This window comes from Psammomys obesus, unplaced genomic scaffold (assembly GCF_907164565.1).
Source record: "Psammomys obesus unplaced genomic scaffold, mPsaObe1.curated_primary_1811, whole genome shotgun sequence".
Taxonomy (NCBI): domain Eukaryota; kingdom Metazoa; phylum Chordata; class Mammalia; order Rodentia; family Muridae; genus Psammomys; species Psammomys obesus.
The window spans coordinates 21,510,927-21,525,368 of NW_026595981.1; the positions used below are offsets into that span (position 1 = coordinate 21,510,927).

The 14,442-nt window shown below is 56.2% G+C and overlaps 1 protein-coding gene across 3 annotated transcripts in view; it reads left to right on the plus strand.

Moving 5' to 3' along the window:
- The first annotated feature begins 2,395 nt into the window (after positions 1-2,395).
- Positions 2,396-14,442, plus strand: part of Arhgap23 (Rho GTPase activating protein 23) — a 93,453-nt gene continuing 81,406 nt past the window's right edge. For 2 of the 3 annotated variants that reach the window (XM_055619625.1, XM_055619627.1), the window contains exon 1: positions 12,839-12,905. In XM_055619625.1, coding sequence (XP_055475600.1) covers positions 12,843-12,905 — 63 coding nt within the window. In that variant the 5' untranslated portion in view covers positions 12,839-12,842. Of the gene's footprint in view, positions 2,456-12,838; positions 12,906-14,442 lie in introns of those variants that run through there. The other variant, XM_055619626.1, reaches the window with a different exon arrangement.

Here is a 14,442-nt window from a genome sequence, read left to right on the forward strand (position 1 = left end):
AAGCCAAAGGGGCTGCGGAGCGCCCAGCCCATTCATCAGTAGATAACAACGCCTTCTCGTCTTTTAATTTAAAGAACTAATGTAAGCTACCTATGCTGTGCTAGCCCCATCGCCCACTGCTCTGTGCTTTAGGTGGTGCTGCTGCAGCCTCTGGTTTCGACAGGGCGTGAAAGGGTCAGAGCAGGTTCAGAGGTACCCCCGGTCCCCGCCGGGGAATTTAGTTGACTATTGTGCTGCATATAATGACCCCAAAAGCTGGGCAGAGATGGTAGCTGGTACCATTCCTTCTCTTTTAATGACTCTGCTTATAAATTTTTCTGTGGCGTTTAGAGTGTGTGCGTGTGAAGGGGAGGTTCTGGGGGTGTCTGTTTGTTTGTTTGTTTCCTCCCATGACAGGGTTTCTCTGTTGTAGCCCTTGCTGTCCCAGAACTTGCTCTGTAGACCAGGCTGGCCTTGACCTCAGATCTGCCTGTCTCTGCCTCCCCAGTGCTGGGATTAAAGGTTTGTGCCACCACGCCCAGCTTTGGAGTGCTGCCTTGAATTTGGCTAATAGGAATGTAGTTCTCAGAGCCAGACCTGCATCTTGAGGGATAGACCTTGCAAAGCCCTGGTCAAGCAGCAGCTATTTCAGCAGCTTGAGAATGGGTGGCTACCCTGCTTTCATTTCCTGGTCATTGAAAGAGAACAAGTAGGAAGCCAATGGGAAAGAACAGTCTGGCCTCTGCAACCAGACTCCAGCTCCTCCAGGGTCTGGGAGAGGCCAGTTGGGGGAGTGAGGTCACGCTTGCTCTCTGGCACTCCTATCTTTTTAGTCCAGGACACATTTCATATAAAGAGACAAAGGGTCTATTGACCCCGTAGCCTTGTGACACCACCCAGGACTGCCCTCCCTCTCCAGGCAGCCAGCAAGGGCCCTTAGGTAGCAGATAGGGGCCTTGAGGCCATCTAGAGGGCATAGCAGTTAAGCTGAGAGACACAGTCAGCTGGGTGGGGAAAGCAAGGAGTTCATGGGTGGTGCCAGGGCTAGCCAAGGGGGGGGGGGGGGGGGGGGGGGTGCTTCTGGAATTCTACTGCTATCCTTGGAGCAAAGCTCCTAATATCCTGCAGTATGGAAGCATGGGAGGGGCTAGAGCGCCCAACTGGAATACCAAAAAAAAAAAAAACAAAACAAAAAAAAACCAGCTGAGAGCTTGCTTGGGTCTCCCTGCCCCCATAGCTCCCACCCCCACCCCCCAGCCTATAAAGCCCCCTTTGTCTGGTAGGCTGAGATTTCAACTCTCCATTTCAGCTTCCCACTCTCCCTTCTCCCTCACCCTCCGGTGCCTGACAGAGAGACTGGGACTGGTGAGAAACGTGAGGCCGATTTCTTGCCAGCCTGGAGCCTGGCTCGGCCCTCTGTAGCCAGCTCCTGCATATGAATGTTGGAAATCCTCCTATGCCATTCAGGGCGGGTGACCGCCCCCCCCCCCCCCCCAGACTCCTCTCTTGCCTTGGGTCTGAACACCCACTTCACCTACGCCTGTCCACGTGATGTCTCCCTTCTTATGGTCCTGCTCTGTCTGTGACAAGGGACACTGCGGTTTTGGATGTCAAAGAAAGAAGGAGTCGCTTTGGCACCCCTTGGTCTTCACCAGGGTTGGTGGGCCTTGTGCTCTCGTCATCTGGGGCTCAAAAATCCCTTCGTGGCAGTGGGTAAACAGGTCATCATCCGGTCTGGCACATGGCTGGGGCATGGCATGCTGGGTGGGCGACAGGAATCTCCATCCATTCCTGCCCCCACCCCCATGTCCCAACCAAAGTCCTTAGGCACATTTACGGAAAAGCTGAACCTTGGCAAGGAGGAGTCACCCCTGCCAGCTCCCTGTGTTCAGCGGGACGTGGTTACATCTGCAGGCTCTCGATCTCTGAACTGGCCTGTTGCCATTTGGGCCATCCGGTCAGCTCTGCCACCAAGCTTCTTGGTCCCCTTGGCCAAGCTCCGGAAAAGAAGAAGCGGGGGCCCCATTGACTGTGGGCCTCAGGAAAGTGACCAGGGTCTTCCCTGGGAGCGGAGCCTTCTCTCCACCGAGAGGATCCTAGGACAGGCAGCCCTGGGGGCGGAGGCAGGAGGATCCCCTGGATGTGTGAGGCCCTGGAATGCACCGCGAGTGTGACAGCGTGTGTGACTCCGCGCAGCTGGTCGCCGTGTGCGAAGTGTGAGCTCGTGGAGTGCAGCCCCCACCCCGGGACCGGGGGGGGGGGGGGGGGAGAAGGCGAAGCTCGCGGGGGGGCGGGGTTTGCGGCGGGGCGGAGCCCACCGAGGGGAGGGCTCGGGCGGAGGAGTCCGGGCGCTCCTGGCGTGGCTCGCGGTCGCCGGGTGCAGCTGCCCGGCCGGGGTGCATGGAGGGGCCGCCGCCCCCTGAGCCCCCCGGGGCCGGCACGCTGAGGACGGCGTAGAGGTCGCAGCATGGAGCAGGTCAGCAGAGGCCGGGTGTGGGCGCGTGTCTGAGAGCCGGGGCTGCGGGCGCGGTGACCCGGCGGCGAGGGTGGGCGAGGCGGGAGCGAGGGCCGGACCGTGAGGGAGGGGTGCGGGCGCAGGAGATCTGGGCGGGGCCGAGCTTGAGGAGAGGGATGGGGCCCGAGCGAGCGGCACCGAGCTGGTCCACACATGCTCACACGCGCTCTCGGGGCACTCCCCCATCGCTGATGACCAGGGTAGCACACCCAGGGAATGCACTCTGCACCCCTTCCCCACGTTTAGGGGACACCCCCCCCCCCGTCTCCAGTCGGGAAGGGAAGCCTTTAGCCCTCGCTCGCTAAACCTAGGCCTGAGGGGACCGGGCTCTGCAGAACGGAGAGGTGGCCACTCAACTCCGTTGTCGCCCAGGTCCCCACCAAGGCGGCCCTTCCCCCTACGTGTCAAGAGACTTCTCCCAGCCCGGCTGCCTCTTCTCCCAGTCACAGCAGCTGCAGCAACTGCTGCCACCATTTCGCGGCAGTGAGAAGATGGGGTGGGCTAGGAGGCTCGCTACATGCGCCCCGAAATGCAGCACTGCAGGTCTGGCCAGGTGGGCGGCTGCTTGCCCCTTAAACCCAGCTTCCTGGCAGGACGCTGAGGGTGTGGGCCAGGCGTATTGGCCAGGGAAAGGCCCCCTGATAGAGCTGTCACTCTGTGAGCCGCTCTGCAACCCCCTCCCCGCCCCGAGAGCCTGGCCAGTCAGGTCAGTGAGTAGGAGGCCCTCAACCCTGGCTCTAAGAGGGACAGCGACGGATGGGGGTGGCGCGCCCACCGTGCTCCCAGGGCCGCTGTTTTTATGAGGTCCTTGGGTGGGCTTTGGAGTGGTGGAGTTGGCCCTTCTGTCCCTAGATGTGCCTGGAAGTGTTGGACCCGCCCAAATCACCATCTTCTCCTCCCCAGTACTGGGCTCCTTTCAGCTGCTTAGCCCCCTCCACCAGTTGGTGTGGGGTTGTGGTCTCTTTAGATCTCCCTCCTCCCAGTGAGCACAGCACCGCCGTCCCCCCTCCCGCCCCCCGCCCATTTGCAGAGGGGTTCAGGCATGGGCCATCGATGGCAAAGAGTGAGCAGACAGATAATCCTAAATCCTGCGAGGTTGGGAGGCATCTGTGCTCTGGGTTTCTTTCCTGGGCTGGGCTGTGAGGTTTGGGGCGGGGTCATGGTCTGCTCCAGGCTCTGGGCCTGTTTGGCATCTTGGCCATTAATTTAAATGGCCAGTGGCAGCTCCAGCAAGCACCAGGCCTGGTAGGGGGAAGGAGACACAGCTCCTCATCTTTGCTGCTGAAGCACCAAAAGGGGGTCACGAAATGCTGCTGTATTCTTTAATATAAAAGCAGTTTTACGTTATATGAATTTCATCTCCATGTTTTCTTTTTTCTTTCTTTCTTTTTTTTTTTTTATAGAAGGGCAGGGTAGGGTCTCTGCTTCCTGTCTCCTGCAGCCCCACCCACTTACTTCTCCAGGTGACCTCTTTGCTCCAGCTCTATCTTTTCTGGTGTCAGCCACTTCCGCTTTCCCAAAGGACAGGCCTCCCTCCCCAGGCCTGCTGCCATGCCACCCTGAACAGGACATTGGACTTTTTCTTCTCCTCTTCTTTCTTCCTGGTGTCACTGTGGAGCCCAGGATGGCTTTCCTAGTGCTGGTGTTACGGGAGTGTATGTGTGAACTTGGCATTGGGCCTTGGGACTCCTGGCCTGGCTCCACGGGAGCGCGCTGTTGGTAGGCCTGGGGTGTGTGTCTCCAAGCAGCTAGGAGAGCTGCTATAGAGAGGGATGAACAAGGCTCCTCAACCTGGGGCCTTCCAAATGTGGGCATGCTCTTGCGATGGGCGTGGTGTGCTGTGATCTGTGGGTTCAGGGTGGAGGTGCCAGCCTGATGTAAGACCTTGGGGTGCTCTATGCCCAGAACCCTTCGAGCCTCTTTGCCAGGGGCTGGGGTCGAAGCTGCTGGAAGCGTGGTTTGTAATGTGCATCTCCAAAACCGGAGCTGCACAGGCTCCTATTTTAGGTTTCCCATGTGCTGAGCCCTCTTGTAAAGCAGAGGATCCTTTTAGAGTGCAGTGCCTCCCTGGCGTGTCTGCTTGGTATGTGTGGATTCTGGCATGTAGGGTTTCCTGAAGGGGAGCCTGTCTGGAATCTCTCCCGGGGGCTGGATTCGCCAGCTTACCCCCAATCTTGTGGCTATCTCCACCCCCTTTTCTCCCCGTTGGACTCCCTTCTCTCTCCACCCAGCTGGCTCAGGGCCAAAGGAGAGAGGGGCAGCTGCTGGGGATTTCCAGAGCTTCCAGGGCCAGTTGGGAGCCACCTACCCCCCTCCTCCTTTCCCTTCCCCTCCCCCTCCTTTCTTTTTCCGTGTCTCCCTCCCCTCTACTCTCCTTGCTCCCTCTACCCTTCCAGGAAGGTAGCCCTTTCCTCCTATGTGGGGGCTAGGCAGAGTCTAGGTCTTTCCCTGGAACAGGAAGGGTCTGGCTGGCCCGACACCCCTCAGCCCCTACCATGCCCCGCCATAGAGAGCAAGGACTGAGCAGCAGCCTTTGCTTGAGTCCTGAGTCCGAGCTGGGAGAACCCGAACACCTTGCTTAACCTCTCTGAGCCAGTCTCCTCATTCACACAGTGGACCTAATTATAGCCATCCATGGTGTTCCCGTGGGGCTAAACGAAATGAGATCGAAAGGACTGTGAGAACCTCATTGGCACTCAACGGAGTTCAGTCCCTTTCCCCTCCATCTTGGTGTCCACCGAAGCCCTGCTGGCAGGTACCACGACCTTTGTGAGCCATTGTTTAGCGTTACACTCATACTCGGCCACTCTGGCCAAGGTGCTACACTGGCTGCTGACATACAGTTAGGACCCTACTGTAGGGTGAGGCTCCCCACCCAAGGCCTCATCTCTCTGCCACCACATGGCTTTCCTCAGCAGTCGGACAGTCCTGATGGAGCAGGCTGATCACTTCCTGCTGTGACACTTCCCCGGGCTTCATGTGGCTGCTGCCAGCTCAGGCAAGCTTCGGCCTCCTGCTCCTGCTATCTGGAGGGTGAAGGGCTAGGGGCCCCAGCTGTTTGGTAAGTCCCTAATGCCTTTGGCCCCAGCCTGGCCAGAGGTTTTTAGTTTCCACTCCCAAGGTATGTTCAGATAGAATTTCTGCCACAGAGGGACCTGGCAGCACAGCAGGGAACAAGTGGGGACTGACATAGTTTTGAATGAATAATACCCCCCCACACACACACAGAGACACCATTAAAAATTCTTTAGGATGCCTCTTGCCTTTAATCCTAGCACTCAGGAGACAGTTTTCTGTCAGTTCAAGGTCAGCCCTGACAGTCTATATAGCAAGTTCCAAGCCAGCCAAGGTTTCACAGTGGGACTGTCTCAAGAAACAAAACAAGCAAAATGTTGCAAGGCTGCTGAGTGGGGATGTGGGTTTGCCAGAGTCTGTATCCCGCCCCCTCCCCTCCTTCCCCTGCCCTTTGCCAGTCAAGGGCCTTCACGGGTCTAAGCTGGCCTCCCAAAGCCATGGCTTTTTCTTCTCAGTACCCAGCCTCTCTCTTTTGCCCAGGAGTGTGCTTGCCCCACCAAGCACACTTGCAGCACGGTCCAAAAGCACACTCTGTGGGTCCATTACTCTCCCTAGAATAAGGGTTCTTTGAGGGAGCACCTCTTCTGTTTCATCAAACGGCCCCCACCATTTCATCACACGACATCCCATGTGCTTTGGAGATGCAAACTGCGCGGAGCAGACAGTGTTCCCCTTGGGAGACTTCAGAAGATCGAGGAACTGAAAGCTGAAAGCCGGAGCACCAAGACCAGCTCTCCGGTCTAGCCCCGCCCTCCTCCCTTTCTCCACCAGGGGGCACTCGTTTTCCTTTATTGGATGGACTGCTTCAGAGGCCAAGTTCATGGCCCCTTTGGTCCTTTACTCCACCATTCCCATTTTACAGACAGTTCCCAACGTATGGCGGCTCACGTGACAGCTTCTTAATTTTTATTATTTTATTTTGTTTTATTTTATTTTATGAGACATGCCAAAGCCGACTAGTACTTGAAGTGTAGACCAGACTAGCCTTGAACTAACGGCAACTCTCCTACATCAGCCTCCTGTATTGTTGGACACCCAACTCAACCTACAAGGTAGAAGCAATACAAATTTAGCAGAAATCACGTTCTATTTTTTTTTTTTTTAATGTGGTCTCATGTTGCCCAGGCTAGCCTAGAACTCAAGGGGATGACCTTGAACTTCCAATCCTCTTCCCTCCACTTCCCCAGAGCTGGGACTCTAGACAAACACTACCACATCTGACTTACGCAGATGGGATCCGGGGCTTCGTGTGCCAGGGAGCTCTGGCGGCTGTATTACACTCTGTGTTCTGGGTGGTGTTGCGTGGCCCTGCCCTCCGTGTGGCGGAACACAGTTTGCACACTCTCCTAGGGGGAGACAATCTGGAAACTGCACAGGGTGCTCTGCGGGATGGGCTTTGACCGAGGTATGTAGACCAGGCTGGCCTGGAAAACGCAGTGTAGACCAGGATGGCTCAGAGCTCACAGAGATCTAGCTTTGGCCTTGAGAGCGCTGACATTTAAGGTGTGCGCTTCCCGACCAGGAACATGTTTTTGATGGAGGTGAAACTGGACCCGGAGTGGAGTGGTTTTCCTTGCAGCTCCCGGGTGCTTCGGGCCTGTGAGCCTCCCTGTCATTCTCTCTCACAGATGAGCGATAAGGCCTTACCCGTGTTAAAGGGCGAGGTGGACGTTCAGAGGATGTATTAGTCCTCAGACAGCTGCCTGGTGAGCAGGACTGAACAAGTAACTCATCTCAGAGCTCCTTGGGTGACACTATAAACTTCTTGTCGGCTCAGGGCCGGGCCCGACACCGAGGATTCCATGGCCAGTCCTGTGCTGTCCCGCTGGTCTCCGTCTTTCATCGGCTCAGTCTTGTCCTGAGTGTTCTCAGTGCCTCTCCTGGACACACGTTTTCAAATGCTTTCTTTTTTTTTTTTAATTACATTGTATACGCATGAGAGTTTTGCCTGCATGTGTGCTGGGTGCCAGTGGAGACCAGGAGAGGCCATTCAGTCCCCGGGAGCTCGAGTTACAGATGGTTGTGAGCCACCATGTGGGTAGTGGGAACTAAAGCGGAGTCCTCTAGAGGCGCAGCCAATGCTCTTAACGGTCTCTCCAGGTTTCAAATGTTTTCTTAGCAAAAAAAAACGTTTATGTATTCATTGATTTTAGTGTGTGTATTTGCTCACACACGCCTGCCACCGTGTGTATGTGGAGGTCAAAAGACAAGTTTGATCCGGGCTTGGTGGCGCAGGCCTCTGATCCGAGTACTCTTGGGGGGCGGAGGCAGGCAGATCACTTTGAGGTTGAGGCCAGCCTGGTCTACAAAGCAAGTCCTGGACAGCCAAGGCTACGCAGAGAAACCTTGTCTTGAACTAGGAGCCTTCACTTTGGTGGCAGCTGTCAACCTGCTGAACCATTTTGCTTGGCCCTCCATTTAAAACATTGTTTTAAAGATGTATTCATCACATGCACACATATATCTACACGCACGTCTCTTCACTCTTTACATGCGTGCCTGGTCCCCATGGGAATCAGAAAAGCGCATCAGATCCCCTTCAACTGTACTCGTAGATAGTTGTGAGCTGCTGTGTGGGTGCTTGGAACTGAACCTGGTTCTTCTAGGAGACCTGCTGAGCCACCTCTCCAGCCACCCTTAAAATACGTGTCTAAAGATTTGTTTACTTATTTTTTGAGACAGGGTCTCGCTGTGTAGCCCTGGCAGTCCTGGAACTCGCTCTGTAGACCAGGCTGGCCTCAGACTCACAGAGCTCCACCTGCCTCTGCCTCCCGAGTGCGGAGATTAAAGGCGCGCGCCACCACACCGGGCTATAAATTTTTTTATTTTAGGTGGATGAGTGTTTTACTGGGTGGACGTATGTGTACTACATTTGGGTCTGGTACTCGCAGAGGCCACAAAGGGAGGGGCTGGGCCCCTGGACGTAGAGTTACTAGGGGCTATAGAACTGCTGTGTGAGTGCTAGGAACCAGACCTGGCTCTACTTCCAAAGCAGCAGGTACTTGTGACTGACAAGCCATTGCTCCAGCCCCTCCTCCTCGGCTTCTTGAGACGGGGGTCTCATTATGTAGCCCAGGCTATGCTTAAACTCACTGCCTGGACTACCTACGGTGAACTCTGGCTTGTGATCCTCCTCCCTCGGTCTCCCAAGCTGCCTGTCCTCAAGCTTTCTCAGGCACCTGTCTCCTCTTCCCATTCAGACAGCTGCCTGCCTTGGCTTGTCAAGTGGCCTGCCCTGTTCTCTGACCCCCGCCCCCGGCACCCTCTGCCCTGCTCAGCCTCACCCTCTCCCTGTAGCTCTGCCTTTCTGCACAGTTTGACCTCCCCTGGCTCCCGGGAACCTGTCAGGAGTTCTCCCCGCCCCACACGACGGCACTTTCCTGGTTCTCTCTTCTGCCTGTCCCTCCAGGTACTGCCCTTCATGTGGTCCCCTCACCCCTTGCTCTCTCCACGGACTCTTGAGCTGCTTCCCTGTCTCACTAGACTTCCACAGTCAAGACTCTAACTCAAGCCTGTCTCCCACAAAGGGACTGGACCCAGGCTATAAGCAGCCAGTGAATAGCCCACCAAGTGTGGGTGAAGTGTGTGGACTCTGGAGCCCCAATGCCTGGTGTTCAAATCCTGTGTGGGTTTGCATAAGATCATTACTTAGGTTGTAGTGTGTGCCTATCATCGTGATATTATACTTGAGAAGCTGAAGCAAGTGGATCATGAGTTCAAGGGTAGCCTCGGCTACTTGGTGAGCTTCAAGCCAGACTAAGCTTATAGGTTGGGGACCTGTCTAAAACCTAAGAAGCAGAGGTAAAGCAATAGGATTCTGGGGACATGACTCAGTTAAGTGTGGGACCTGAATTCAGATCCCTAGTGCCCATGGAGCTAGGTGCAGCTGTGTGCAGCTGTGTGCAGAGACTCACTTCTGTATCCCAAGTGCTAGTGAAGCAGAGATGGAGGGTCCCCAGAGTGCTGGATTCAGTGAGAAGCCTTGTCTCAGGAGACAAGGTGGGTATATTCAATGTCAGCCTCAGTCTACACACACACACACACACACACACACACACACACACACACACCACTTACTTGCAACACAGTATACACAAGAGCCACCCACAAACCAAACAAAAACACAACCCACGAATGTGTTTTTGGTTGAACCCTATTTCCTAATCCATTAAACAAAACAGTAACTACTATGCATGGCAAGGCCCTCAATAACACTAGCTCACTATTTGGTGCCTGGCCTGCTCACTCTCCTGGGAGCATCCTACATAAATGGTCCAGTAGTCTAAGTCTTGAAATTGTTCTAAATTCTTCCATCTCAGTCCCACTTCACCTAGTAGGTTGCCAAGTTCCAAAGCCTCTGATATTCGTTGCCCTTACCCCTTGTTCTGAGAAATCCCAACCCCCCCCATCCCTAACCTCCTTTCTTCCTGTCTTCTGTTCCTGTCCTCATTGTGTGACTGAGGGAACACAGCTCACTACTACCTCAGGTTTCTGCCAGACCAGGCCAAAACCTAAGTGCCTGAGGCCTATCTCTCACATCCTCCTGTTTCCTTCCTCATCCCTCCACGCTTCCTGCCAACACACCACCATAGGAGCCCTCTCTGTCCACGGGGAATCTTCTCCCCAGCTTGCTTCTCTGTCTATTCCCCTCATCCAGGTCTGCCCAGCCTCGAGGCTCCATGGAGCTAGAGGAAGCTGCTGCAGACAGCCTCCTGTTTCTCCAGCCTTCCATGGCTGCTCCCGGAGGCCTCACCATAGAATCATGGTTTAGGATGACCAAGCCACGGAGGGGAAGGAGCAGGGCCTGATCCCTGAATCCCCAGGGCCACCTGCCACACCCTTGCTGGTCCCATGCTTCCTGTTGACTGTGACTCAACAGCCATCCATGACTGGTGTGGTGGAGGGGTTCAGAAAGATGAGTCTAAAGGGGATCCCCGTGAGAATCACAGTCCACTCGGTGGGAACACGTTTGTCTCAAACCCCGGAGTGAGATCATGGAAGGAAGAAAGTGGATCTTCGGGCAGAAGGCAGGATGTACAAAAGGAGATGGGGAGCGGAGCTGGGAGAGATAGAGGGGATCTGGGGGAGAGGGCCAGAAGGGGTGGGCAGGAATGACTGGGGTGGGGTGAGGTGGGGTGGGGTGCAGGTCAAGGTGCAGGAAGAGGTGGGAGGGGCCGCAGGATGGGGGAGAGTGCACTTTCTGGGAAGTGAGAAGGGGTGGAGGAGGTTTGTGCTGTGCATTGTGGGGGGAGGAATTAGACTGCCGGTCAGGCGGAGAGCTCACTTCCTCTTACTGCCTCCTGGAGGGTCTGAGGGCATCGGGCTCTGGAAAAAGTGAGCCAGGGGCACCCGAGGGGCCACCGCCCCTCCCTGCCCCCAAGGCCTCAGCTCAAGTCTGCTCTCCTTACAGAGACAACCTTTTGTTCTGGGAGGAAAGGACCCTGTGCCAGTGGGACAGGCAACATGCCTTGGAACACTGGAGCTCCAGGCAGACGGGCAGGGATCGGTGTTCTGCTGAAGATCCAGGCTTTACAGTTAGATGGTAGGGGGGCTTTGTAGGGGGGGAGGGGGCATAGTTCTGCCTTCTGACCGTGATGGGGCGAAAGAATTAGAGAAGTCTTTCTAAGAGACATCTTCTAGTGCAAGGGGCTTAAAATATAGCTCACAGTGTGAGCCTGTCAGCTAGCCTGTCTGGTGTAATGTTGTACCCTTTTAATCCCAGCACTAGGGAGGCAGAGGCAGGTGGATTTCTGTGAGTTGGAGGTCAGCCTGGTTAAAGTGGTGGGTTCCAGGCCAGCTAAGTGCTAAGTCTACATATTCTGTAAAAGAAGAAAGACAAAGAAAGAACCCCAAACCAGGATGGAGAGATGGCTCAGTGGTTAAGAGCATCTTCCAGAAGGTCCTGAGTTTAATTCCCAGCAACCACACGGTAGCTCACAACCATCTACACGGGGGTTTGAAACCCTCTTCTGGCATGCAGGTGTACATACAGATAGAGCACTCGTATACATAAAATAGGTAAATTAAATCTTAAAAAAAAAAACAAAAACAGAACCAACCCCCCCCCCCTCCTGTGAAAAGGCTTAGGAAGAAGTCAGCATAGGCTGGAGGAAGATGAGGAATGAGAGTTAGATAGCAAGAAGAACTTCCCAGCTCAATGAAGGACCTAGGCATTGGTTCTCACTGGGTTGTGTTTAGGCCTGCGGGGGTGGGGGGGAGGGTGGGCTATGGGGTGGGAGTTCTGTTGGAAGAGTGGGGTAGCCGGCTCTGTAGGTCTAGCCCGGGTGATGTAGGGTTTGGGCACCAAAAGTCTGGGCTGTCTGTGGGACCTCCCATCCAGCCTTGACTGCTGCCACTGTGGGGTCCTGTCTGAGACCCTTCCCGAGGGGGTGTTTTTAGATGGGGGGGCATGCCCCACACCACATCTGTTGTGTCTCAGTTTTCATGAGTCTGTAGCCTTCCTCGTGCTGTGACCCTTAACACAGTTCCTCCTGAGGTGGTGACCTCCAACCACAAAACGATTTTTGTTGCTACTTTTTTTTCCCCCCTCCTTTGACGCAGAGTTTCTCTGTGGAACAGCCCTGACTATCCAGACCAAGTTGGCCTCGAACTCACAGAGATCTGCCTGTCTCTGCTGCCTTTAAAAAAGCCTGCGCCAACACTGCCCGTTTTCGGTTGCTCCTTCATAACTGTAATTTTGCTACTGTTGTGAATCCTAATGTAAATATCTGATACGCCCACCCCTGCGAAAGGGTCTTTCGAGGCCCAAAGGGGTCGCGACCCACAGATTGAAAACGGCTGCTCTAAAGTCTCCGCCCCAAACCTTGTCTGTTCTTTCCCTATCTGACGTGAAGTCAATGCTCCGCCACCCACAGGCTTTCTGGACCTCCGGGTCCGTTTCTGTCCCTCTTGGGCTGCCTTTCCCTGTCTACTCCTGGGTTCGGTGCCCTCATCTTTTGCGCTCACCGATTCTACCCGGAGGTCCTCTTCCGAGACTTCCCCTGAGAGCGTGCCTCTGGGTGACCCATCGCTCCATGGTCCGCGCAGACCCCCGTCTAGGTTCCTCTTACTTTTCTGGGCAGTGTCCTAGGGAGGTAGCTACCGCCTGCTCCGGGTCAGAAGCGTGGCTTGCGGGGGGCGGGGCGGGGCGGGGGCGGAGCCACACAAACCCTGCCCCCTTCGGGCCACGCCCCACCTCCCCAGTCCCCCGCCCCCTGGGCCCCGGCCGGTGCCCCCAACAGTGCCCTGGCCGCAGAGCCTCCACGGCGGCCCGATGAATGGAGTCGCCTTCTGCCTGGTCGGGATCCCGCCGCGCCCGGAGCCCCGGCCCCCCCAGGTGAGGGCTCAGAGCCCGGGTCAGGCTGGGCGGGACCGGGGACCACGTCCGGGCTGGGGTCACTGCGTCCACGAAGGTGGGCATTGCTGCGGGGAGCTTGGTGACGCGCTGGGAAGCCGCAGGAGGAACAGCTGCGCCCGGCCGGCCAGGGCTCGGAGGGGGGCCGCCGCATAGGGTCCTCGACGGTCCCGGGGTTACCCGGCCGGGGCCACACAGCCGGTGGCGGTGCCAGGCCCCGGGCGGCCAGGCAGTGGGGGTGGGAGGCCCGCGCCTTTTGTCCGGGATTTTCAGGCGGGGCGCCCGCCGCCGTTTCCTCTGCCCAAGTTTTCGTTTTCCGTTGGCGAGGCCCCCGTACAGCTGGAGCCACAGGGAGTGGGGGAGGGGTCCCGGGGCGGGACGACCTCGGCTCGCCCCCTCCGGGTGGGGCTGCGTTATGGGCTTCGGAGCTCGGGGCTGGGACCCCAGCCCTGCCTGGCCCACCCTCCTCTGCTCGCTCAGGCTGTGGGTGGGTCCGGGAGCGGGGTGCCAGGGGCATTACTCAGCGCTGGGCTGCTCTGCTTGGGTTCTTTCATCTGCCAGCTGCTGAGGCTGGGGAGGGGCCCTCATCTTCCCAACAGGGTCAGCCCCCTGCCTTGGAGCCTGGTTGCCGGTCCTGCTCAAGCACTCCCCAGCTCACAGTGGCAGGGCGAGCTGAAAGTCTGAACAGTGTCTGGCCAGTACTTTTCCCGAGTTTGGAAAAAGACGTTCCCTGGAGTCGAGTTTGAGGGTCAAAGCCAGGACCTTGCCACTCCCTCTTTTGACACTCCAGCGGGCTCCTGACCTCGGGGTGTTGGTCCAGCGGGCATGTACTTTGCAAACCCTTTAGGAGACTTTGGTGTCTGGACTGGATGCGTTAACTTCTTCCTCAGTCGGCTTCCCTAAACCCCTCCTTCCAGCCAAAGTGTGTTTCCTAATTACAAACTTGAAATTCTGGACGGACAGGGGGCGGGAGTGGAGGTCATTAAGCTTGAGTCCTCCGGATTCTCCCCCACCGACAGTACTTCATCCCTGTCCCCCGTCTCCACCCCTACTCCCTGTGGGCTTCTGGTGGGTGGCCTTTGATCCCATGTGGCTTACCCCACTGCCAGGGCAACAGCCCCATTTTCAAAGTGGCCAGCGCTGACAGCAGGAGATTTGAATCTCCATTGCGGAACTAGTCATTTGGCCTGAAAACTTGGCCCAAAGCGCCCCCCCCCCCCCCGGCCCTGATGGCTTCCTCCGGTTGCCTACGTGTGGTTAGATCTACCCTTAGTTGGCTGGGAACGCCAAGGTCCTGTGTCCCAGGCTCTACCTTCTTTCAAATGATGAGATAAGTGGATCCTCCTCCATTCAATGCTGGCTTCGAGGGTTGTGTAATGAAAGTGTTAATACCTATTACATTTTTGTCTTATTTTTGTTTTTGATTTTTCAAGACAGGGTTTCCCTGTGTAGCCCTGGCTGTCCTAGAACTCGCTCTGCAGACTAGGCTGGCCTCGAACTCAGAGATCTACCTGCCTCT